Consider the following 24,516-nt stretch of genomic DNA (forward strand, 5'->3'; position numbering starts at 1 on the left):
TCAAAGCAAAAGATGGCTACTTTGAAGAACCTCGAATATAAGACATATTTTCAGTTGTTTCACACTTTTTTGTTCAGTATATAATTCCACATGTGTTAATTCATAGTTTTGATGCCTTCATTGTGAAGCTACAATATTCATAGTCATGAAAATAAAGACAACTCTTTGAATGAGAAGGTGTGTCCAAACCTTTGGTCTGTACTGTATTTAAAGGTTTCTGTAAAAAAAAAAAAAGGAGTTTAACAAAGTCTTTGAAAGGTAATTTAAATGTTTTTCTCCATAAATATATTTCTAATGGCGCTTTTAAGATGAAATTCCCTCCATGTAACCAAAGAAATCCAATCATACAAAGAAAAGACGCAAATTAGTACAGATATTAAGTTATGTGTAATAATGTTCAACGGTACTAAAAATAAATATTGAATGTTTTTACTAAACTTTATTTAATACAAAAAGCCTGTAGTTGTGGGCAGAAAATCATTGTAATCACCAGAAATAAAGGCTTAAAAACATCTGTGAGATTAATGCAAAAATCTGGGATATATTTCATGTCAACAGCCCCATTATAAAAGTACTCATTCAACTCATTTCCCTGCTGTATTTCCAGGCCTATGGATTTTTAGGTATTTGTTCAGTAATTACTAATTCATTACAAACTTTCTTTGAACATGTTGATTTACTATAATGTCTGAAAACATCAGAATTTTTCCACACAGGAAGAAAAAGAGAAAATTATACATACATCTTTTGGGTAAATATTACAATCACATTTTCTGCAAAAAAAGATTAAATTAGCACTTGTGAAGACAATATATACAATGTTCTTAAGAAAAGAAGTACGTGTGGAACTTACTTATTGTAGCTATTGTATTTGCAATTTTTTGGCCACATTCATATCTTTTGGTGACAGACAGTGCAACAATAATAACATAAAACAACAAACACAGAAAAAAAACTATTTATGAGTGTTAAATCGCCACACTTTTCAGTACAAAATGTGCTACAAATGTACTTATGCTCTTCCTACTTCTAGTTTCATCACACTAATAATATTTATGCTGTTCTACATGTAACAGTGAAATACTGTAGCTTTAAACCAGATTTCACTTCCAAAAACCCTGCTCAGTAGAGCGAACATAGACTAGCTGAGGAATCAAACAAGAATCCAAAGCCAGGGTACAGCGGTTCAGTGAAGGTGGCGTTAAAGGTGTAAAGGTGCATCAAAGTGGAAGAGGAGACTCTGTAGTAGGAGAGAGTTCCTGCAGGGAGGTCCAAATACACGGCTAGTCTGTGGGAGAGACAGGAGGCAGCAAGGGGGACGGCAGTCATGGTGTTGTTGTGACAGGCAGCATAACCAATGTCGTCACAGCACCTTAGACTCCATGACAGTTCGTTCCCTCCGAAACAGCAGTCACTGCTCAGACCTCTCCGTGTGTGTCGTCTGTAGCTCACTGATACCAGAACCCTCCCACTCCACTCCACCTTCCAGTACAGAAGTTGATTCCACTCGAATCTGTCTGGGTGACAAGGATATGGCTGCAAGTCATCTACAATTTTCACCTTCTTGTTGTTAGACAGTACCAGCTTTCTGCTAACAGTGTTTGGAGTTCAAGTTCACAGAAATCTGAGGAGACCCAAAACACTTGTGATTCACCTTTATGTTGTCAACTACAGAAATCATTTAATCATACAATAATTTATTAGTATGGTGTAGGGCCTCCTTTTGCGGCAAATACAGCGTCAATTCGTCTTGGGAATGATATATACAAGTCCTGCACAGTGGTCAGAGGGATTTTAAGCCATTCTTCTTGGAGGATAGTGGCCAGGTCACTACGTGATACTGGTGGAGGAAAACGTTTCCTGACTCGCTCCTCCAAAACACCCCAAAGTGACTCAATAATATTTAGATCTAGTGACTGTGCAGGCCATGGGAGATGTTCAACTTCACTTTCATGTTCATCAAACCAATCTTTCACCAGTCTTGTGTATTGGTGCATTGTCATCCTGATACACGGCACCGCCTTCAGGTTACAATGTTTGAACCATTGGATGCACATGGTCCTCAAGAATGGTTTGGTAGACCTTGGCAGTGACACGCCCATCTAGCACAAGTATTGGGCCAAGGGAATGCCATGATATGGCATCCCAAACCATCACTGATCCACCCCCATGCTTCACTCTGGGCATGCAACAGTCTGGGTGGTACGCTTCTTTGGGGCTTCTCCACACCGTAACTCTCCCAGATGTGGGGAAAAGAGTAAAGGTGGACTCATCAGAGAACAATACATGTTTCACATTGTCCACAGCCCAAGATTTGTGCTCCTTGCACCATTGAAACCAACGTTTGGCATTGGCATGAGTGATCAAAGGTTTGGCTATAGCAGCCCGGCCGTGTATATTGACCCTGTGGAGCTCCTGACGGACAGTTCTGGTGGAAACAGGAGAGTTGAGGTGCACATTTAATTCTGCCGTGATTTGGGCAGCCGTGGTTTTATGTTTTTTGGATACAATCTGGGTTTGCACCAGAACATCCCTTTCAGACAGCTTCCTCTTGCGTCCACAGTTAATCCTGTTGGATGTGGTTCGTCCTTCTTGGTGGTATGCTGACATTACCCTGGATACCATGGCTCTTGATACATCACAAAGACTTGCTGTCTTGGTCACAGATGCGCCATCAAGACGTGCACCAACAATTTGTCCTCTTTTGAACTCTGGTATGTCACCCATAATGTTGTGTGCATTTCAATATTTTGAGCAAAACTGTGCTCTTACCCTGCTAATTGAACCTTCACACTCTGCTCTTACTGGTGCAATGTGCAATCAATGAAGACTGGCTACCAAGCTTGTCCAATTTAACCATGAAACCTCCCACACTAAAATGACAGGTGTTTCAGTTTCATTGTCCAACCCCTCTACTTCTGTTGGACTCCAGTTTGAGGAACGCAAGGATAATTAATCGGCATTGTTTTTGTATATTTAAGAGAGAATCAAAGCTGCAACTACTAAAGCACTTGATTATAGAAAGTATGAAGAGAACACAGAAGACAGTGAAAACGATGAGACAGATTTAAGTTAGCAAAGAAGAGGTTAAAAATGATTTGAGGCAGAAGTAGGTGCAGCACAACAAAGCACAAACCGGTAACACTGGAATGATGATGAAAAGAATGTGGAGTAGATTAGCAGAAAATTACTGACAAGGAAATGAACTCAGTCAGCAGGTGAACTGATACAAGAAGAAAAGGAGAGTTTATAAACATCAACAAACCACTGTAAAATGGATGAAAGAAATGTGTGTAAAGCTGGAAGGAAAAAGGGCAAAAAATACATGAAGAAGACAAAGTTAAAGCAAATCTGACACAAAATGTCTAAGATCAATCACAAATGTTTTCAACTTTATTCAGACTTACACTTCTTCAGACCAGGTGTTAACCACTGCTTTCCACAATGATCTACTCTGCAGGAAGAAAAACAGGAACAAGTGAATTACCATGGCTCCAACATGCCGGTCAACATCCAGACATTTGATTGAGACAGAGTGTCATCATGTGTCTATTTCATAAAGAATTTTTTGAATTTGTGTTTAATTGTTTTGCTTTATTTTGAAATAATTATGTTCTTGTAGGTTTTCTTCTTTTTGCTTCTGGTAGTTGCTGGTAAACATGTGTCCTCCAAACATCCAGCTGCTTTCTGACTTTGGGGACACCGCTGCCTTGGTGCTTTCAGACTTGTCTGCTTCCAAACAGTCAACCATCAGGTCCTCTTCTTGTTGCTTGAAGTGTGTTCAGGTATTAAGTCTACACTACTTAAGTTGTTCAATTAATATCTAATGGGCAAGACTTTCTCTGTCCAGCTACTTCTGTACTGTAGAATATAAACTATCTATGTGTGTAACTGGAATGTGCAGATAGAGGAGAGGGGATTAAAAGCATAGGGAGTGAAGCATAGAGAGTGCAAGGTCATAAGTTGGTGAATGACAAAGGAGTAGAGGATAGAGAGAGTTGGGTGGAGGACAGGGAAGGCCGGAGATAGGGGAGGACAAGCATGCCAGAAGAAAATAACCAGAAGTACTCCTTATTTGGACCTAAGGAACTGTTATGTTATACATGAGTGACATGATATATGTATATGTTGAACACACCCTTGAGACTGAATAATAAAACGAGCTGGAAGCAGAGAGAGAGCAGAGTTGTTGCTCGCAGGTGTTTGGCTGGGGTCTATCTCTCACTCTGCGCAGAGGCGAACATAAGTAGATTGTACTTTGTGTTTATTTCACTCTTTTGAAACCTGTGCCCAAATCAACGGACCCGGGGAAGCAGAGACGGCTTCGACAAATTGGGATCACTGACAAGGACCAACAGACATCGGACACAGGCTAGCCAAAAACTACAGAAAAGGTAAGCAGAACCTGTTTTATCAAACTCTGCTTTTGGATTTTCGATAGGCTAAATTAATATTGTGTCCAATGTCTAAGTAAGTCTGAGTCTGCCAAAACGTAAGAAAAAGAGTGTCATAAATGTTGACTAGGATTTAAATTGGTGAATAGGATGTTGTTTTAAGAGAATTACAAGATTTAGTGGTGGTGTTGTGTGGAAAAATATAGTAATTTCTCGAACGTGGCAGTTCAGAATAGTCCTCGACGGGGGACTACTGTTAGCCGGGTTAGAGGCCCGAGGGGAGTGAGAAACCTCAAATTCTACATAAAAGTTAATATACTGAGACCAGGCATAAACATTTGGGTGTGAATGACGTGTTTTACGTGAGTTCTGCCTCAGTAAAACCGGATTACAGACGTAATAAAAGCACAAACACATAGTCTGAGAATAAGTCCTGTGATAAACTGTGAGTTGGAGAAATAATCCAACAAGATCAGGTTTGTGACAAAATTAATGAACTGTGAGCTGAATACAGGAATTCAGCAAGACCAGGCTTTTTGGTAAAAAAACTCATGAGCTGTGCGCAGAGGAAATAATCTGTGTTACAGACATTATTAGGCGGAGTGAGTGTGACTGGGGAGCAGTGCTGTGCAGAGCGGCTCTCATAGCAGGTGACTCAATGCAGCTTTCTGTCCAGTAACCTAACGGTGATAACAAAGACAGACTGCTGATTGCTGCGTTTGATGAGTAACGGAAATATTTCTCTGTGAAAACTCAGATTACAGACGTCTGCACAAACACAGAAGGAACAATATAAGCGGTGGAGATAACACCGTAAGATATAGAAAGTCCTATGAGTTCTAGATGTTTTTCTTAAGAGCCGTGAACAGAAGTTATTGCAACTGTAAGACCGGCCATGAGCTGTGAGTTGGAGATATAAATAACCAACAACAGACTTGTTAAGGTTAAAAATGAATGAGCTGTGAGTTGGAGATAAATAACCAACAACAGACTTGTTAAAAAGTGAATGAGCTGGACACACACACACTCCGGCAAAAATTAGACAAGATTGGGTTTTCATTTTGGCCCTGTGGGCTCTCTCGCCTTTTGTTTGCCACGGAGTGGGTCCTTTTGCGGGGCTGCTTCTGGCAGGGTTATGGGTGTCGGGCATGTTCTAGGACCTGGATGGTGCGGGTCTTCTTTTCGTGGGGGTGCACTTTCATGGGGGGCTTCGTTTTTGGGGGGCTGGTGGGGGCACATTTGCGCAGTGTGGGCTTTGTGTGCAGCTTTTGCTTTGGGTGCTCTTTCCTGCATTCCGTCCTCCACTTTATGGCATGCTGTCGTGTTGGGGTGGTGGTCCTGTGCGCGGCGGCTCTGACCTCCGGGCGTGGGTGCGGCAGGGCGGGCGTTGCTGGGCTCTGCGCTTGCGTCGGGCATCTAGGCTTCATACTGGGGTGGGGTTTGCTCGTTTGCTGGATGGCTCCTGGTGGGTTCGGTGTGCTTGGGGTTAGTGGTCCTCGCCGTGCCCCTACGAATGCACAGAAGGATGGGTGGTGTTGCTGTGGTGCTGGCTCGGGGGAATCTGCGGTCTGGCTTGGCTCTATCGTTTTTGCTTGGCTGACCTGGATGTAGGTGAGTCTGCGTCTCTGGATGGGGGTGTGACCTCTTTGCTCCGTGTGCTGGGGCCTTTCCGTGGCGCCCTTCGGCTTGCTGGGCCGGTGTCTTTCCCTTGGGCATGGTATTGGGCGGGGTGGTGCATCGTGGGGTCTGCTTGACTGCCCAGCTGGCCCGGTGGTCTCGGTTTCCTGGGTGGGCCTGCCGTTTTGGGTCAGGTGCGGTTTGGTGGCGGCCTTGGTGTTGGAGTGGGATGTGTTTTGTTGCCCTGCTTGCCTGGTTGTGGCTGCTGTCTGGTGCCGGGCTTCGGGGGCTGGGTTGTTGGCTCTGCCCCGTGGGTTCGGGGGTGGCTGGGCGTGCTGGTCATGTGCCCTCCTTTGTGTGGCGTATTTTGGTTGTGCTGGGCTGGCTGGTCTTCTCCTTTGTTTGGAGTGGGGCCGCATTCTTGGCCGCTTGGGTGCTTGTGGCTGGGTCCTTTTTGTTGGGGGTTGGTGGCTACTTCGGGCGGCGGACTGGGTAACGGGGCTGGGGTTCGGGGTCTGAGGGGCTGGGTGGTTCCGGGGGGGGCTAGGGACGTTGGTCCCGGTTTTCAGTTGGTTCTCGGGGCATGTTACCTGTCCCTAGTTTTTTGCCCGGCAGATGTGCCTATGCCTCCCTCCTTTGTTGGGACTCGGCAAATGGGGGTGCCTATTGGGGTCAGCCGGGGAGCTGGCTCCCTGGGAGAGCAGTTTGCCCCCCAGTCTTTCCCTCCCCATCCCCAGACACCTCCCTCCGCCAGCTCCATCACAATACCACTCATGGAGGGCCCTGGGGTGCGGGTGCGCCATTGGAGTGCCGCAAGGGTTTTCCATCTCTGTGGTCCCATGGCAGCCTGTGCCCCAATTTTATTGTACAACTTAGACACTCTCACTTATAACATTTTCATGACATTCACATGTAGGGTCTTGGGGGTGGGCATACTCAATGGCATCAGGAGGGAAGGATATCCTAGTAGCCTAACCTCTGGTGCCTGCGCTCACCTCTAAGGATATAATTGCATGTAGACATTGAGGGTTCAGAGTGGCGGAGGGGGGGGCTGACCCTCTTCCCCACCGTTTTTCTTTTTAAATGCACACTACAACAACGCGCATCAACACCACATTTGAGCTAGCGGAGGCAGGCTTGGGGTCTTTTCACACCCCCGTTCGCTATTTCTCATCTGTGGTCGGAGGCCGGGAGAGGGAGTGGGCCCTCTAGTCGGGTTTGAGCTGGGGGTCAGGTCTTGGGGATTGTTTGGTGCTGGGCTGGCGTTTCGGCTCTCTCGGGATCGCTTGGGTTCTCTTGGATCTCGGCCCCTGGCTTTGGGCCATGGTCTGCCGGCTGGGAGGGTGCCGGGCTCCGGCGGGGGGGTCTTAGCCGACGTTTATTGGGATGTGGCCCCGCTTTGATGGAGGGGCTGGACTGCCCCGCATGGCCGTGGTGCGCCATGTCTTGTGAGAGCATGTCTTGCAGAGCATGTCTTGTGACTACACCGGGACGGCTGGCGGGGTGTGCTTGGCCTGGAGCGGTTGGCCTGCATGGCCCAGGTCCCCGGCCGGTGCATGTATCCCTCTCGTGGACTGGTGGGCTGGAGCTGCTGGCACTGTCTGGTGGGGTTGGGCGGGCTTGGAGGTGTGCTGCTCTGCTGGTTGTCTTGTCTGAGGGAGGATCGGGGCGGTGGACTGGGGGGTGGCGTGGAGGGGCTGCGGCCTGTGGGGTGGAGGGGTTGTGTCCACTTCTAGGGCGTGGGGTCATTGGCGTTTGGATCAGCTGGGCGGCGATGGTGGAGCTGAGCTGGATAGTGTTTCTCCCTGGTTGGTCATTGCAGTGGCAGTGATGTAGTGTTTTTTGTTGCTGAGGGGGGCTTGGTGGGGTCACTGGCCCTGGGTGCCTGCCGCTGGCCGGGGACCTGTGGGTGGATGAGTTTGTCCCATCATGGTGTGGGGTCGGGGGTCCGGTTGTGGGTGCGGTGCTGGGTGGGGTCTGCCCTGTTGCGCCGGTGGGCGGGGGTGGCGCTGCGCAGGGCCCTTGCGCGCTGTGTGGTGGGGGAGCGGGGTGCGGCGGGGGTTCTTAGAGCGGGGCTGTATGTGGAGCTTGCGCTGTGTGGGTGTGGCTTCATTGGCTTCTTGGCCACGGAGTTCACCTTTTTCGTGCCGTTTGGTTTCAGGGGGATGTGTTCAATATCGGTGTCCTTGTTGGGGGTGGCCCTGTGGGGAGGTTCTTGTTCTTGTTGGGGTTCACTGGGGGTGGGAGACTCATGGGGTTGAGATCAGGGCTCGTTGGGTCGGGACTGCTCCATCCTGGGGCGGCTTCGGTTGGCGGGTTGCTTTGGGCCATGTGGACCTCTCTTTTGTACATAGCCCCCTCTCCGGAGGTGGATGGGGGTTGTTGGGGACTGGGTTCGGGGCAGGGGGGCGGGACCTGGGCCGGGGTCACCCAGGTCTGGGCAGTACCGGTGCTGTCTGCCTGCCTCTGCCCCAGGGGGGAAGGGGACTACCTCCTGGGTCCGGGGGCTGGTTGCCCTGAGGGGGTCAGGCGCCTTGACCTGGGAGTATAGAGTATGCATGGGGAGTGTGAGTGACTGTATGACGTCCATTGTTGCTATCCTTATGTTGGGTGTGAGTGATTTTTTATGTGTATGCATAAGGGTGGGAGTGGGTGATTGTGACTGTGTGTACCTGTTTTTTTGTTCTTGTTTTTTTTTGCGACAGGTTGGGTCTTGAACTGCTCCCTCTCCTGGATCAGCTTCCTCCCCGCCACACCGCCTGCTGGTGGTTGGAGTCTCTGCCCATTGGTCTACTTGTGCTTCTCGGTGTCCGCGGCCGGGTGCTTTGGTGTGGGCCGGCTCACTCCCGGTGGCTGCTTGCCGGGGCCTGGCTTCCTGGGCTGTGTCGGGCCTCTGCTTGGGGGAAGGTGTGTCCCGGGGTCTTGGGCCTTTGGGTCCATGGCTGGATCTGCTCGGGCGTGGACGGCTGCCGGCGGGGCCTGTGGACTTGTCGCTGCGGCTCCCTGGGGCTTCTGCACTGTCGCTGCTGGGTGGTTCCCCTGGGACGCTTCACTGCTCTTCCCTGGGGGGGTTGCGGTAGTCCCGGCGGTGGTTCTCCTGGGGTTCTTGTGCTTTGGGGGGCCTTTACATGTCTGTGACTCAGTTCTCCTCAGTGTCCGTCCAGGGACCATGGGGCAGGCCTGTGGGTCCTCACACTCGCTATTGCATATTTTTGTGGAGAAACCTTGTATACAAAAGCGCGTCCACACTCATACTCACAGGTGTTAAGCTTCAGGTGTTGACAGATACACAGATGTTCTATTTTGGGCTGCACTTCTCACTAAGTACATTTTACATTCAGAATTACCGAGTACTATTTTGTTAAAAAAAAAAAAAATAACAGCTGTAGGTGTATAAGCAAGCAGGGTGTAATCTTGTATTCTCTTCATCCTTCTTTCTCTCCTCCACTCTTTCCTCCTTTTCTCCCCTTTTTCCCCATCTCTCTCTTTTTTGAGCTTCATTTTTCCTTTTCATTTCAGTCTCTGTGTCCGTAACAATTGAAATATTCCCAAAGAAGTTTATAATAAAGTTTCTTATATAAATATCAAGCAGAGCTTTAAAGCATTAGCTGTGATGCTCTGCTTGTGAAAGTAAATCTGTTGGGCAATTTCTTGGCACTCAGACAACAATTCTGAGCGATACTCTGCCGGACAGGACACGGTAAAAAAAACAAAAAAAAAAGACAAGATTTATAGTTTAAGTTCATGAGCTGTGAGACACACACACACTGGCCACTAAAAACAGGCTCCTGGGGGTTGAATGTGTTCTGGTGTCTTTAAGGTCGGTCAGAACTGAATGAGTGAGTGACTGAGATAATGCATTAAAAATATATCTTTTAGAAAAAAGGATAGTAGTTGTCATAAGAATGGAAGGTGAAATTGATAATAGTGGAGAGAAACAGAATGATCCATGGAAGAGCATAGAGAATCAGCTCCTAGTAATAAATGCTGCTATTAAAAAAATCACTTGAATACAGAGAAGGACAGAAGTTGGTTAAACGGATGGATTCTAAAATAAATGTAGAATTATCAAAAGATGGAAAGAGCAAGACAGATAGAGAGAATGTTGGCAAGTGGTTTTGGTTGAAGGTGAAAAAGTCAAAACAGGAGAAAGACTTGGCTGACAAACAGTGTAGAGACAGCAGATGGCTGGGCAGAGGAAAGTGGAAGGAACTTAGAGACAAAGCAGAAAGAGATGAAAAATCTTGGTCACAAATGGGTTTGCTATGGCAAAGTAGTGATCATGCAATGACTGACAGGAAAAGCAGATACATTAAAGATAGCAGTACAGTTGAAATGCCACCATCATATGAACTTCTTGTATATCAGCCCACTTTATCACACACTACAGCCCCCACTTCTACTCTTACTGGCTTATACCCCACGCTGCAAGTTACTGGGGGACACGTGAGCGTGTGTGATTTACCGCCAGTAACTGCCCAGCCTCTTCCTGCCCCATCACCGCCTGCTCCTCCCCCCTCCCCCACTTGGCCCCCCGTCTCTCTCAAGCCTACATTCCAGTGCTGCGTCTGAGCTGTCCTCTGGAGGTTCATTCATTTCACAGGTTCCACTAACTGACCCATTTGCTGACCGGGTATTACGGGACAAATTGCAGGCAGCCTCTGGCCCAATAAAGTGTTCCACCCCATGTATTTCCCATTCACCAAGTGATATGGAATTGGTCACACCTCTGAAATCAGATGTAACTGAGGGCTCAGTTAATATGTCAGTGTCAGGGAAATGGGTAAAACAAGAACCACTGACTGTAGTAACTTATTATGACGCTGCTATGCAGGCACCACCTATTACAGTACAGAATCAGTCACCAATTGAAAATGAGGAAGTTATGTCATCTCCCTCAACCCCAATGCCACCAGTACCTGAGGCTATTCCTCCCCCTGCTGGACATGGCTATAACATGAGACCCTGAAACCAGCCCAAACCTTCTTATATGGGTCAACTGTTCCAACAACAATTTGGAGGAAACAGATACAAGCCATTCACACTGGGAGATCTCACCACTTTGTGTGATAAATTGCCCCCGATCACAGAAGGTGCATCTATATGGTTACAGACACTGGACTTCCTGACAGCAGGCACCACGTTAGCTCTAGGTGATTACAGGGCCATTGCTGGACGATGCATGAAGCCACACAGCTGTAGGGACATAGAGCTTGTTGCGGGTACAACAACAGCACTAAATGGGTTCAAATATCTGTTGGTGTGTGTGGATGCATTTACTGGATGGCCGGAGGCATGGCCTACAAAAAAGGAAGACAGCAAATCTGTGTTGAAGTGTTTGATAAATCATTATATCCCTAGACACGGTTTTCCAGCTAAAATAAGGTCCGACAACGGAACACATTTCAAAAATGAGGAACTCAAGGAAGTGGAAAACTGAAACACTAATTTGGTACTGTGTACCATCCACAGTCACAGGGGAAGGTTGAAAGAATGAATCAAACCTTTAAAACCAAATTGGCCAAGATCTGTGCACAGACCAAAATGAATTGGGTTACTGCCTTACCATTAGCTCTGATGTCTGTACGGAGTTCTATAAATCAGAAACATGAGCTGCAAACAGGGAGGCCATTTCCAGGTCCACAAACAAGGTTACCGTTTCTCACTGAGTGTGAACAATCTATGTCTCATCGTGATTATTACAGATCTCTCCATAGTCTTGTTACAGCTTTCTCCAAACAGATCCCAGCAGAACCAGAGACCAGGGTCGGAACCACCACCTCGGAAGCCGAGTGGGTCCTCCTGAAAGTCATCAAAAGAAAGTGGTCAGAGCCAAGGTGGACCAGTCCATTTCAGGTCACAAAGAGGACAACCCATGCAGTCAGGCTGAAGGGTAAAGGTGATACTTGGTATCATTGGAGCCAGTGTGCAGGAGCAGAACCACCTCAACGATCCCTTTCTCAGGTCCAGGAGGATTTGAGCGAAAACACAGGAAAAGACAATCTCACTTCTCTCACCCAAGAAGGGGCAGAATAATCCCCGGGTGAGAGAAATTAGCCCAGGGTTAGTCTGCCCTGAGAGTTGAAGACAGAAGAAGAACAGCAGAAGAAGAGGCGGAAGTGATTATAACTTTTTGATTTTTTGTATCTTTTTTCAGGTTAGGATTTAACTTTATATGTTTATGTTTTAAGTTTCATAAGTTTAAAAAAAATGATGAGTACCCAAAAAAAGAGAACTGGACTCTCTAGGAGTTTCATCATAGGTGGAGTGTTTCTCTCAGCACTCATTGTTACGTTTATCTTATGGTATTTTTGTATTTTTGTGAACTTCCATTCCAGACATGTTCTGAAAACCACTCCGGAAAGGTGTCCAAAAGGTCTAAGGTAAACAAACCCAAGGACATGTGCCTTAAGCATTATGGGGGATTAGAACTAAATTACACTTTAGGAGCAACTACCACTTTTCGGTTTGACCTGTGTGATGTTATAAAGTGTGGGAAGAATCCGACTGCCTGGTTGGGGTATAATGTGTATGTGTATAATGTGTGCCAATGTTGACGTGTCCACCCAATGCGCTGCAGGCAGGACCATGAGTTTATATGGGGGAAACGAGCTTTGCGGAAACTGGGGTCACGCAGTGGGGTACACGGGTAGGTGGACACCCACCCTGACATATATAAATTCACGGAATCGAGAAAAAGCCAAACAAATCAGCCTGGTACGAGCGTTGACACATAACACACTTCGGGGTGTCAATACACTATTTTTGTCCATAAAATCGTTACAAGAAGGTTTGCATCGCACCTCTCACAAGTGGGATGAGGTGATGTATTTCACTCTAGGGGTAGAGGTAACAGGGACCGACCCCCAGGTACTAATCAAAGTCAATTTAAATAAACCAACCCCTCAGGTACAGGCCACCAGCACTCCTACAGTTCCAGTACCAGAAGATCAACTAGAAGGGGTGATGAAAGTAGATTACTCCACCCTGCAGGCTCTAGAAATAATCCAGATGGCCACAGGTTACGCAAATGATAATCTTTGGTTGTAATGGATGACACAAACCGCAAAGGAACAAAGTAGGTCTGACTGCATTGCATGTGCATCTGCAAGGCCACACTTAACCATTGACCCAGCCCCTTTATATCCGGAAGATGCTTGGGGGTACAGTTGCATGTTACAACTAACTAAAGAAGCCACCCCAGCCAACTGTACCACGCTAGCTAGCATCTTTCCACCCATTCCAAACAATACTAAGACAGGACCATTCACACCCAGAGGCTGAATGGGACATATTTTTGTTTCAAGTTCACCTCAAATACCCCAAAGGTGAATGTAGGACAAATTCCCTCAGACTGGTGTAATACCACCACATCTGGAAAAGTGATAGGACTTTGGGCACGATCAGAATTATATCACTACTACGGAGGACATAGACCTCTCACTAATATACCAAATAATGCCATAGGTGTATGTGCAATGGTCAGATTGCAGGCCCCGTTGATTTTAATTGGTTTTAATATTACCTCTGTGACATATCAACAAGATAAGGCGCTGGCACTCACTCGTAGGAGGAGAAGACATATTATGAAAAGAAGCACTTCAACCACTTTTGACCTGAGTCAGGGTTCCCCCACCTATATAGATGCAATTGGAGTTCCGCGAGGAGTCCCAAATGAGTATAAACTTGCAGACCAAATATCAGCTGGATTTGAAAACATTCCTATTATAGCTGCCTTGTTCCCAGTAACACCCAACAAAAATGTAGACCGCATTAATTATATTAATTATAATGTTTTGCGTCTGGCCAATCTAACTTGAGATGCTGTAGAGGGTTTATCTGAACAATTGGCCCCAACTTCCCTCATGGCAGTTCAAAATAGGATGGCATTGGATATGTTGTTAGTTGAGAAAGGGGGCGTGTGTGCCATGTTTGGAGATATGTGTTGTACTTTTATTCCCAATAACACTGCACCGGATGGTTCAGTGTCAAAGGCTTTAGAGGGACTTAAGACCCTCTCCGCTACCATGCATGAACATTCTGGAATTGATAATCCCCTGGAGGAGTGGATGACAGGATTATTTGGACAATGGAAGGGTTTGATAATGTCTTTGATGATTTCTATTGCAGTATTTGTAGCTATAATGGTGAACAGTGGATGTTGTTGTGTGCCATGCATTCGTTCTCTGGTGGTGTGCCTCATCACCTCCGCAATTGAGCAGAGAGATCCAAAGATAACGATGCCAATATTGCAAATTGACCATAACCAGGATGAGGACTCAGAGTGTGAATTCATGGACGCATGATAAGATGGATGCATGTTTTCTTAATGATTTTCTTGTTTTACAGGTGGTACAGTAATATTTTTACTTATTTCTACTTATTCTTAGAAGGACATTTTAGATTGTGAACTCTTTTATGAGAGTTCAAAAGGGGGATTGTAGAATATAAACTATCTATGTGTGTAACTGGAATGTGCAGATATAGGAGAGGGGATTAAAAGCATAGGGAGTGAAGCATAGAGAGTGCAAGGTCATAAATTGGTGAATGACAAGGGAGTAGAGGATAGAGAGAGTTGGGTGGAGGACAGGGAAGGCCGGAGATAGGGGAGGACAAGCATGCCAGAAGAAAATAACCAGAAGTACTCCTTATTTGGACCTAAGGAACTGTTATGTTATACATGAGTGACATGATATATGTATATGTTGAACATACCCTTGAGACTGAATAATAAAACGAGCTGGAAGCAGAGAGAGAACAGAGTTGGGCTCGCAGGTGTTTGGCTGGGGCATCTTTCTCTCACTCTGCGCAGAGGCGAACATAAGCTGATTGTACTTTGTGTTTATTTCACTCTTTTGAAACCTGTGCCCAAATCAACAGACCCGGGGAAGCAGAGACTGCTTCGACAGTACTCTTCAACAGCATTCCCATTAAACTACGGCATCCCCCTGGGATTAATCTTAGGATGTCTGCATATTCTGCCTTTGTGGTCAGTCCTTAATAAGTATAACATTTGTCTAGACTGCTAAGAAGATAAAATCCCCCAAAAAATTTACACATCAGCGGATTTCAATTTCTCTAAACCTCAATAAAATTGAAAATATTCTCTTTGGTAAAACCGATCTTGTTGATGGAGTGTTTGCGGGCTCTTTGGACAAAGCTGTTACTCAGTTTAAAAGTACTTCTGATAAGTCTTAAATTTGAATTTAATTTGGAAATCAAGGCCCCTGACTGGAAGAAGAATGGAGGGGCACACAATTGAAGCTGGCAGAGTGTAAATATTACATGGTGAATCGGCACATCTTACAGTAGGCACTGCTTTAAAAAAACGTTTTAATTGGTGTCACATAACATTTTCTAAAAAACAGAATCAAAAGTTTTCATTAACTGTAAGAATTAATTAGGTATATTTATAGACATATATGCTTTAAATATCACTCAGTGTGTAATGAATCTAATTGAGTGCTTTGAGTTTTAATTTAAAGTGGAACCAAACTCAATATAAAAGGAAAACACCACCATGGGTTTTGACATAGACATGTGTTGGGACCTACATCCATGGATTTCAACACTAAAACTGTACATACTTTCCTGGAACTTTTCAAAATAAAGTGCATCAACCTTCTTCCAGCACAGCCAGGAAAGGGGGTAAATGCGGACTTCCTGTGGCGCCATTACCCAAATAAAAGCACAGCCAGGAAAGGGGGTAACTGCGGACTTCCTGCGATGACACTGCTGCATATAAGCCCCCACCTTTCCACAAGTCTTCCTCTTCCACGCGGCCTTGCAGAGAGACCGGATAGGAGAGGAATGCGCACTGATGTCTTTTGCTGGAAAAAAGACATAAATTCAACTGGATCCAAAGCCATACGATCATCGATCATATGCAAAGTAGAATGAAATACTGTCTGTGTATCCGGTATTTTCATTCGTGAGCGGGGAAATTAAGGTGTAAGAGTTGCTTACATTTTCTCTCCGAAGCTCCGCAGAAGCAAACTGTCGAAGAGATTCCCGGCAGAGAAGCTGTTTCTACAAGCCGAGTCTGAAGGACGGACTACGGCTTGCACCACCGTGTTACGGTAACGAACAGCCGCCCAGCCCTACGGAGCTAACGCTATCGTTCACAGAGCGAACGCAGAGGTTAGCTGAAAGCTGTGGACGTTTATCCGAACTTCATCGCCCTTGGACAACGTTTGCTCACCATGGTCAGAGGTTAGGTTTGGGCAGATTAACAGATAGGTTTAGGATGAAATTATCTAAACGTTTTCATGTTATGAAGTTTTGTTTTGTGGAACCTGGCGATCTTTAGTGCTAGTAGGCTAGCTACGGCACGCACCGGTTCTGTTTTCTTTGTATGTTGTAAAGTTAAGATAAACTTTATTTAAAGGGTGGTTTTAAACAGAAGGCCGCTCATAACGCGCCGTCCGCGCTTATGCATTTTAACCCTTTTATTAACCCTGGTATTTTAAAGGTATGTGTTGATTCTGGTGCTAAGCTATCCGCTTCTTGCTAGCTTAACTGCTAACGGTAAGAACACGTGTGCTAGCATTAAGGCTAGTCAACAGAAAGGTTGTTAGTTTTCAAGCTAGTGAATAATAGTCCCTGAACATCATTTACTAGAGTTGATAACTAAGTAAACATCATTAAGCCCCATTTCTCCAGAAAGATTTGGCTCTTTTCCAAAATACTCAACAATATTTCTTCAAATATTATTTTAATAAATAAAGGCAGCTAATGAGACACCGTTGAGAATTAGTCATCCAGAAGGTTGGTTTTATTCAGCAGATCATTATTTAAAACATTATTTTATTAAAATAATATTTTATCTGATCTTGCATTGTGAATGGTTGTCTAAACGTTTGCTGATTATTGTCTAAGTTGGTTCCAAGACTAATTTAACTTCATTTCCAGATTCTTCAAGATAATCCTTGGTTCTCAAACATAAACATTGCATGGTAATGTTGCATCACTCTTTTGGTCATGATTTTCAATCATCTTTAATCAACTAGTTTATATTGTACATAGTCCATTAGTCTTCATTATTCTTTAATTCTGCTTGGTAGTTTAGTTGGATTGTTTTAGCAAAGTAAAGAGTTTGTTGATTGAAATATGTTTGACTTTGAGTTGACTTATTTTTGTTAATAAATTCTTGTATTTTAAGAAATTGTGTGAATTCATTCCATATATGTGCAGAGTTTATGCTGTTCAATAATGTCAGAGCTCATCTCACACCTTTCTATTGTGTCCTAATACCATCGCCTTACTGGGCTGGTATTCACAGGACAATCCTTAACATACCGAAATATTATTTGGTAAAATATTAATATTAAAATATTAATATTAAATAATATTCTCAGATTCATATTTACAACACATGTACCAAGCTGTACCATTTAAACAGGAAAATTAATCTGCAGTAGCCACCGTTCAACCCAAAGAGAGCAGCACTAAAACATGTTTAGAACAAACACTGCAGAATTAAACAAATTTATATAGAAATGTAAAAGAATTGTAAAGTGGATTGCCTCCTCTTTAATCAGTAAAATAAGTTGAATTTTCCATTATATTCTAATCCAATAAGATGCACCTCTATATTTATGCTACAATAAGAAATTTTTATTCTTTTATCCACTTAAGATATATACAAGTGTATAAATATATACAGCTGTGTTCTCAAGACAGTTAGTCTTATAAATTGGAATATTACTTTAAAATCTGATTGCTTTAATGTGAAAGATATCTTAGTACCCGAAGCTCAAAGGACTTCTAAGTTGTGCATAGGGAGAGATAAAATTTTAAACTTGTACCTGAGCATTTCTAGTCTGCAGTGTGGATCTTCCACCCTGGAAAACAGAAGCATCATTCCTGAGTCTCCTGGATGATTGTAGCTGAGGTCCAGCTCTTTCAGGTGGGACGGATTGGAGCTTAGAGCTTTGGCAAGAGAGGCACAGCCTTCCTCCATGACCAGACAACCTGTAAGACTGAAAGTGGGATGTGGGGAAAAGGAACTCAAACATTTTGTAAGCTTGTTCCAACCAATAATTTGAGAAAAGTTTAACCATTTGAAACACCAGCGTATTCTGACCTAAGGGACTCCAGTTTACAGTTTGGATTTTCCAGTCCCACTGAAAGTAATTTCACTCCCAAGTCCTCCAGCTTGTTGTTACTCAGGTCCAGTTCTCTCAGACTGGAAGACGTGCAGCTGAGTACTGAAGAAAGAGCTTCACAGCTTCTCCCAGATAAGTTACAGCTACTAAGTCTGGATATTAGAAAAACAAAAAACAGAAGACTAAAGGTTGTTTGCAATGTAAGAGGTTTAATTTTTTTTTGTCTACCTACAGAGCTCTGTTGGAGGCTTTGACCACTGGAAGCAGCCTTGGAAGCGCATCTTCTGAAGCAGAGTATTTCTTCAGGTCAAATACAGCTAAATCTTTGTCTGATGACAATAAGATAAAGACCAGAGCGGACCACTGAGCAGGAGACAGTTCATCTGTGGAGAGACTTCCTGATCTCAGGTACTGCTGGATCTCTTCTACAAGAGAACGATCATTCAGTTCATTCAGACAGTGGAACAGATTGATGCTTTTCTCTACAGACATATTATCACTGATTTTCTTCTTGATGTACTGAATCGTTTCTTGGTTGCTTTGTGAGCTGCTTGGCGATTTGGTCTGTAGGCCTTGTAAGAAGGTTTGATTCACTGGCTGAGAAAGCCCTAACAGAAAGCGAAGGAACAGGTCTAGGTGTCCATTTGGACTTTTTAAGGCCTCATCAACTGAGTGCTGATGAAGCTGGAGTGGTCTAAAGTCCAGTTCTCCTGTTTCTGATATATTTTGTGTTCCCATCTGCAGATTGACACCAGTGTTGATGAAGGTCAGATGAACGTGAAGAGCGGCCAGAAACTCCTGAACACTCAAATGGATGAAGCAGAAGACCTTGTTCTGGTACAGCCCTCTCTCCTCTTTAAATATCTCTGTAAACACTCCTGAGTACACTGAGGCTGCTCTGATATCAATGCCACACTCTGTCAGGTCTGATTCATAGAAGATCAGGTTTCCTTTCTGCAGCTGATCAAAGGCCAATTTTCCCAGACACTCAATCACCTTCCTGCTCTCTGGACTCCAATGTGGATCTGTTTCCATTCCTTTATCATACTTGACCCTCTTAACTTTGGTCTGAACAACTAAGAAGTGGATGTACATCTCCGTCAGGGTCGTTGGCAGCTCTCCTTCTCTGGTTTTCAACACATCCTCCAGGACTGTAGCATTGATCCAGCAGAAGACTGGGATGTGGCACATGATGTGAAGACTTCGGGAAGATTTGATATGGGAGATAATCCTGTTGGCTTGCTGCTTATCTTTAAACCTCTTCCTAAAGTACTCCTCCTTTTTGGAATCTGAGAAGCCTCTGACTTCTGTCACTACATCCACATACTGAGGAGGGATCTGACTGGCCGCCGTAGGTCTTGTTGTTATCCATATGCAAGCAGATGGAAGCAGTTTTCCCCTGATGAGGTTTGGCAGCAGAACATCCACTGAGGTGGACTTTGTAAGATCAGTCAGCATCTCACTGTTGTGGAAATCCAGGGGAAGTCGACTCTCATCCAGACCATCAAAAATGAACAATACCTTATATTGTTCAAAATTGCAGATTTCCTTGATTTCTGGAAAGAAGTGATGAATAAGTTCCACCAAACTGAATCTTTTCTCTTTCAGAACATTCAGCTCTCTGAAGGTAAATGGAAAAGTAAAGTGAATATCCTGGTTAACTTTGTCTTCAGTCCAGTCCAGAGTGAACTTCTGTGTTAGAACAGTTTTCCCAATTCCAGCAACTCCTTTAGTGAGCACTGTTCTAACTGATTTAGCTTTTCCAAAATGAATCTTAAAGATGTCTTCATTTCTGATTGTTTCAGGGCTGTCTAGTTTTCTGGCGGTAGTTTCAATGTCTGACCTCGTGCTGTTCATTAACATCTCCGGTTCCTCCCTCTGTGATGTAGAGCTTTGTGTAGATCTGGTTTAAAAGAGTTGAGTTTCCTCCTTTAGCAATCCCTTCAAAGACACACTGGAATCTCTTCCTTAGGTTAGACCTATGTCTTTGTTGATACTCTGATGAAGAGGCCCCTGTACAAAGAAAAACAAACTGTGATGTTTTTTCTTGTTTAAAATATTTGATTTTCATACAATAAACCCGGAACAAGTACAGTACCCCTGCTAGAATGAATAAACTTTTTAGATGTTTTAGTGTAAAGAGTATTTTAGAAAGTCTGGAATGTTTCACAGGGATTAAGATTAGAACTTTCTCTGCTATCCGAGCGATTACACCTGCAGCATTTAATACAGTAAACTTTGCAGTGACATTGTTAAGCTGATGTCACACTGTTTTTTTAACTTGCTGTGTTTAATGATATATTTAAAAAACAAAAACCAGACTATATGGATCTAAACATAAGGAAATAAAACATCAAAACCTATCATGAATAGTGTATAGATATTGAAATGAAGGTTGTGAAATTCATAATATTCCGTTGCCTCAGAACAGGGTATGTTACTTGTTTGATTTATTTTTTGTTATTTGACCATCTGGGATGAGAATTTTAAAGCTCTGTGAGTGCCCCCACATAATTATTAGCCAAATTAATCAGAAAATAAGGTAACAGAGAGTTTCACTTCCAGTTTCAAACACCCAGCATGCTGAGGTGGTTGGATCATTTTGTTACTGTTGGTTCACTTTTGTGAAATTTGAGGAGTAGTTGCATTGATTCTGATGCTGTCGTTCATGTGTTGTGGTCATTTTATGGCTGCTCATTTAGTAGAATATTTCCACAAAGTATCCTAAAAATGAACTGCAGCCAGAACTAGCTACTCATCAACTAGCGTAGAAAGATGATGCTCAAACATCTTTTTTTCTTACACCACTAATATGAACATTTTTGCAGTAGTGTGATGGTGTATTAGTTTCATTTATCTTTTATTAATTTGTCTGAAAATAAAAATGTGTATTAATCTCAACTTTCATTTGTTTTCTTTCTATGCCTCTTAATTGTGTTTGGTCCTCTTTATTCAACTCCACCTGTTTTACATGAATGTGTGTATTCCAAGAGTCAGTAATCCTGGATATACTTACTGTGTCATGATCCTCCTGTGTTAGGTTTTGAGTTTAAGTTTCTTCTTGGTTTTCTCTGTATTTCCTATTAGACCAGGTTTATGACTTATTCTCCCTCACCCTTGTCTGCATATTGGTCCGAAAACTGTTTAATGACATACTGAGTTGATTGTCAGCTTTGTAGTACAATATGTTGAACCTTTTTAGTATAATAGGACCCAGGACAGTAGACATACAAGTAGACAGACCTCTTGTACCATGAAGTTTCAGAATGCTGATGGTGGTGTTTGGGCTTAGTAACAGGCTCGGTATATTGGGAATGAATGGGAATGAGTTCACAAAGAAGTCTTGTTCAAATTTAGAATAGTAAAAAATAAAGGAAATTCTCACCCTGGTGCACATCATATGTGAGGTAATTCTTAGTCCTAGCTTTTTCTGTTGTACTGAATTAGTAAAACGTGCATTTTCTTCTTCCTTTGGTTTAGAGTTACCTCTATGTTACATGTGTGCCTTTCCAAAAATTAAACTTTTAAAATAATCTTACTTCTATGCAGATGATCAGCCAGCCTCTTTTGTTTCATATTCTTTAGAATGTTGAGCGTGATCTTCATAAAAGAATCTCCACTGGTCATCCCTTGGTCTTCAGCATCTCCATCCCACACGTCTTCATTCTGTGCCTGGTTCTTTAACCATTCATGGTAATCTGGTCGAAGAATATTTTGAAATTTCTTTAGCTCTGTCTTTACAAAACTTAAGATGTTTTCCTCTAGAGCCTGAAGCAAAGAAGAAGAAAAAAAAACACATGGTGGGGGACATTTCCCTCCATTAGAATCAATATAACACTATAACTATAATCACTATAACTTCGATAAGTATAATCATTATTAAAGTGGACTACATCTGAAAACTAAAAACTGCTCTGCCACCAAATAAAGTTGGATCTAATTAACTCCTTACTGATGATCAGCCATTATTTGTGAAAAGCAGAGCAGCCTCTTAATTTACCATGACAATAAACTGCTGAATATAGAATATTCTTCACCTTAAATATGGAGTCCAGATCAGTTTCAGAATGAGGGAAAGACTGAACACTGAGAACCTCTGAGGTCTGCTGCTCACTGCAGAAAAAAAGCACTTCAGCACAAGTACTATTTGGGACAGAATTAACTTCATGTTCTGCAGGTATGTCTGCAGGAAGCAAATATCCACATTCTTTAAAACAGGTTTGGGTGTTTTTGCTATGAACTTCTAAAGAACCCTTTGTTATGCTGAACTTTCTTGACATGAAGCTCTGCTTTGACTGATAAATATGTTTTTAAATAAAACACAGCAAGTAGCTTCTGTTCTTACCTGTTAGCCACAAACTGGTGTCCTTCTTTGAATACAGTGATTGGATCCATAGACCAGTCACTCTTCATGGACAAACAGCTGGTTGGAGACATAGTTGGTGTCTGCTGCTGAATCCTGATGGAAACAAAGCAACTGGATATTACCTGACAGTGACGATTCATATTTATGGGAGTCAAAACTGTTTCTCCGGAAAACCCTGGTCTTTTATTTTCCAATAATTCATGAAAATATTTTAATTTTTGAATAGCAAAGAGTGAAACATCAATATCAGTCATCATAATAAGACCATGAAAATTAATTACTGTTTCTATCCATCTTCTTTTTTCAGACTTGGAAAACAAAGGCTGAGCTGCTAAACCGAATAAGCAATGTGAAGAAACATCAGTTAAAGACTGCATCCTGAAAACAACCTGGGCAGGTTGGGGTTGTTTAGTCTTAAAACAACAACAGAAAAGTCCTATGAAATAGGATTTACTTGAATTTCCTATGAAATTCAAGTAAATCTGAGAGCATAATGCTCTTGCTTCTGCAGCTCTTTGTGGATTAGACTCATCTTAGTTTTCCTCCAGCACTCTGGCAGGCAACCTGTCCAGAAGGCTTTTACATGCAGTATAGCAACATCCTCACCTAATGTCGCTGAGTTTTGATCATTCTCACAGTGGACTACTGAACATTTTCTAAATGTTCCTAAGCCTCTTTAATCCACTTAAAGAGTAAGCCACTTTCCAGCAAGTGAAAAAAAACCACACAGCTTCCAGAGTCAATCATGAGGTGTCAACAATGTGCTCTGTGTTTGATGCAGTGCTGTAACTACATTTTTCAGGGACATTATATTTACAGTTATGTTTTTGGTGAATTAATATTTAATTTGAAGGTTTAAGAGGCTTTTGGACAAAGAGCTGTTACATCATACTTGTAAAAAAAGTTTATTTTCTAAGTGACAAGGCTCTACAGCAGGAGGGCAGTTGCCCTCCCTTGCCCCCCTGTAGATCCAACCCTGAATAAAAGGAAAAAAATCTACTGCTTTTAAATGAATGTTAAAAAAGTGGTGAGATATTGTTCAAGTCTTCCTCTCCATTAACCTTACAGTAGTTTGAGCTTAGCTTTATCAGATTTGGCTACTTTATGTTGACTTACTTTGTGTCAGAAGGTGGAGCTTTAAAAGCAATAGGTGAATCTCGAGACTGCAAGGACACACAGCTTGGTTCTGATTCAGATCCAGGTTCTGATTAATCAGGTTCTCCTCTTTGTAATTTTGTTCTTCAATGCAAAAAACAAAACTATGAGGGAACACGGACAGTTTTCATCATATGAGAGCTTCACCGTGATGTGGAGAAGAGTCAGATATGATCAGAAGATCCTCATCTCACCTCTGAGCTTTGATCTGGGTCTCATGTTCACCACTCAAAGTGATTTTAGAGTGAAGGACTTCATCCTCTTGGTCCTCACAGTGATTCATATTAACATTCATACCTTCACAGACATGCTCTGTCAACAGAATTTACATCAGAGTAACCCCAATTTAATTTTCACAGTTATTAAACCTAACCAATAGTTTTTACTGTCAGTCTAGAAATATTACAGACACCATGTTAAGGTTAGAGGAAGATAAGAATAAGATAGTTTCATAAAACATTTCTAGTGCAGGTTCATCAGGTTAATTTAATGCAAATGTCTTAAAATCCTGCAGAAAATATATTTACTGCTATGAAACATATTTAGCCTTAAACATCTTAACAAATTGCCTTCTGCTCATCCCAAAGACATTTTGCAACAGCAAACAAGTTTTTTTGCACGTCAGTGATTCCAGCTTTACTGATCAGCATGTCATTAAAAACCTGGATTTATTCTGCTTTTTGCACCATTCATCTCTTGCTGCCTCAGGCCAAAACAAAACATAAAAACTGAGCAGTCAAAGCTTACGGGTGGTCTGAACATACCCTGTGATCCACTGGACATCATTTACACTGTACTGACACATATCAAGTCACCATAACCAGAAAAATCAACCAATCAAAAATCAAGCATGCCGTGACTAAATTCAATTCAAAGA

General features: G+C 43.1%; 1 protein-coding gene across 1 annotated transcript; it reads right to left on the reverse strand.

Annotated features, from left to right (window-relative positions):
- Positions 1–413: 413 nt before the first annotated feature.
- Positions 414–22,823, reverse strand: LOC124882452 (NLR family CARD domain-containing protein 3-like). Its single transcript, XM_047388861.1, is given in 9 exon segments — positions 414–1,607; positions 3,408–3,454; positions 17,819–17,992; positions 18,097–18,270; positions 18,351–19,958; positions 19,960–20,131; positions 21,658–21,886; positions 22,156–22,231; positions 22,464–22,823. Coding segments are annotated over 9 exon segments (3,243 nt in total). The 5' UTR covers positions 22,742–22,823; the 3' UTR covers positions 414–1,122.
- Positions 22,824–24,516: the final 1,693 nt, after the last annotated feature.

This window comes from Girardinichthys multiradiatus, chromosome 15, assembly GCF_021462225.1.
Source record: "Girardinichthys multiradiatus isolate DD_20200921_A chromosome 15, DD_fGirMul_XY1, whole genome shotgun sequence".
NCBI lineage: Eukaryota > Metazoa > Chordata > Actinopteri > Cyprinodontiformes > Goodeidae > Girardinichthys > Girardinichthys multiradiatus.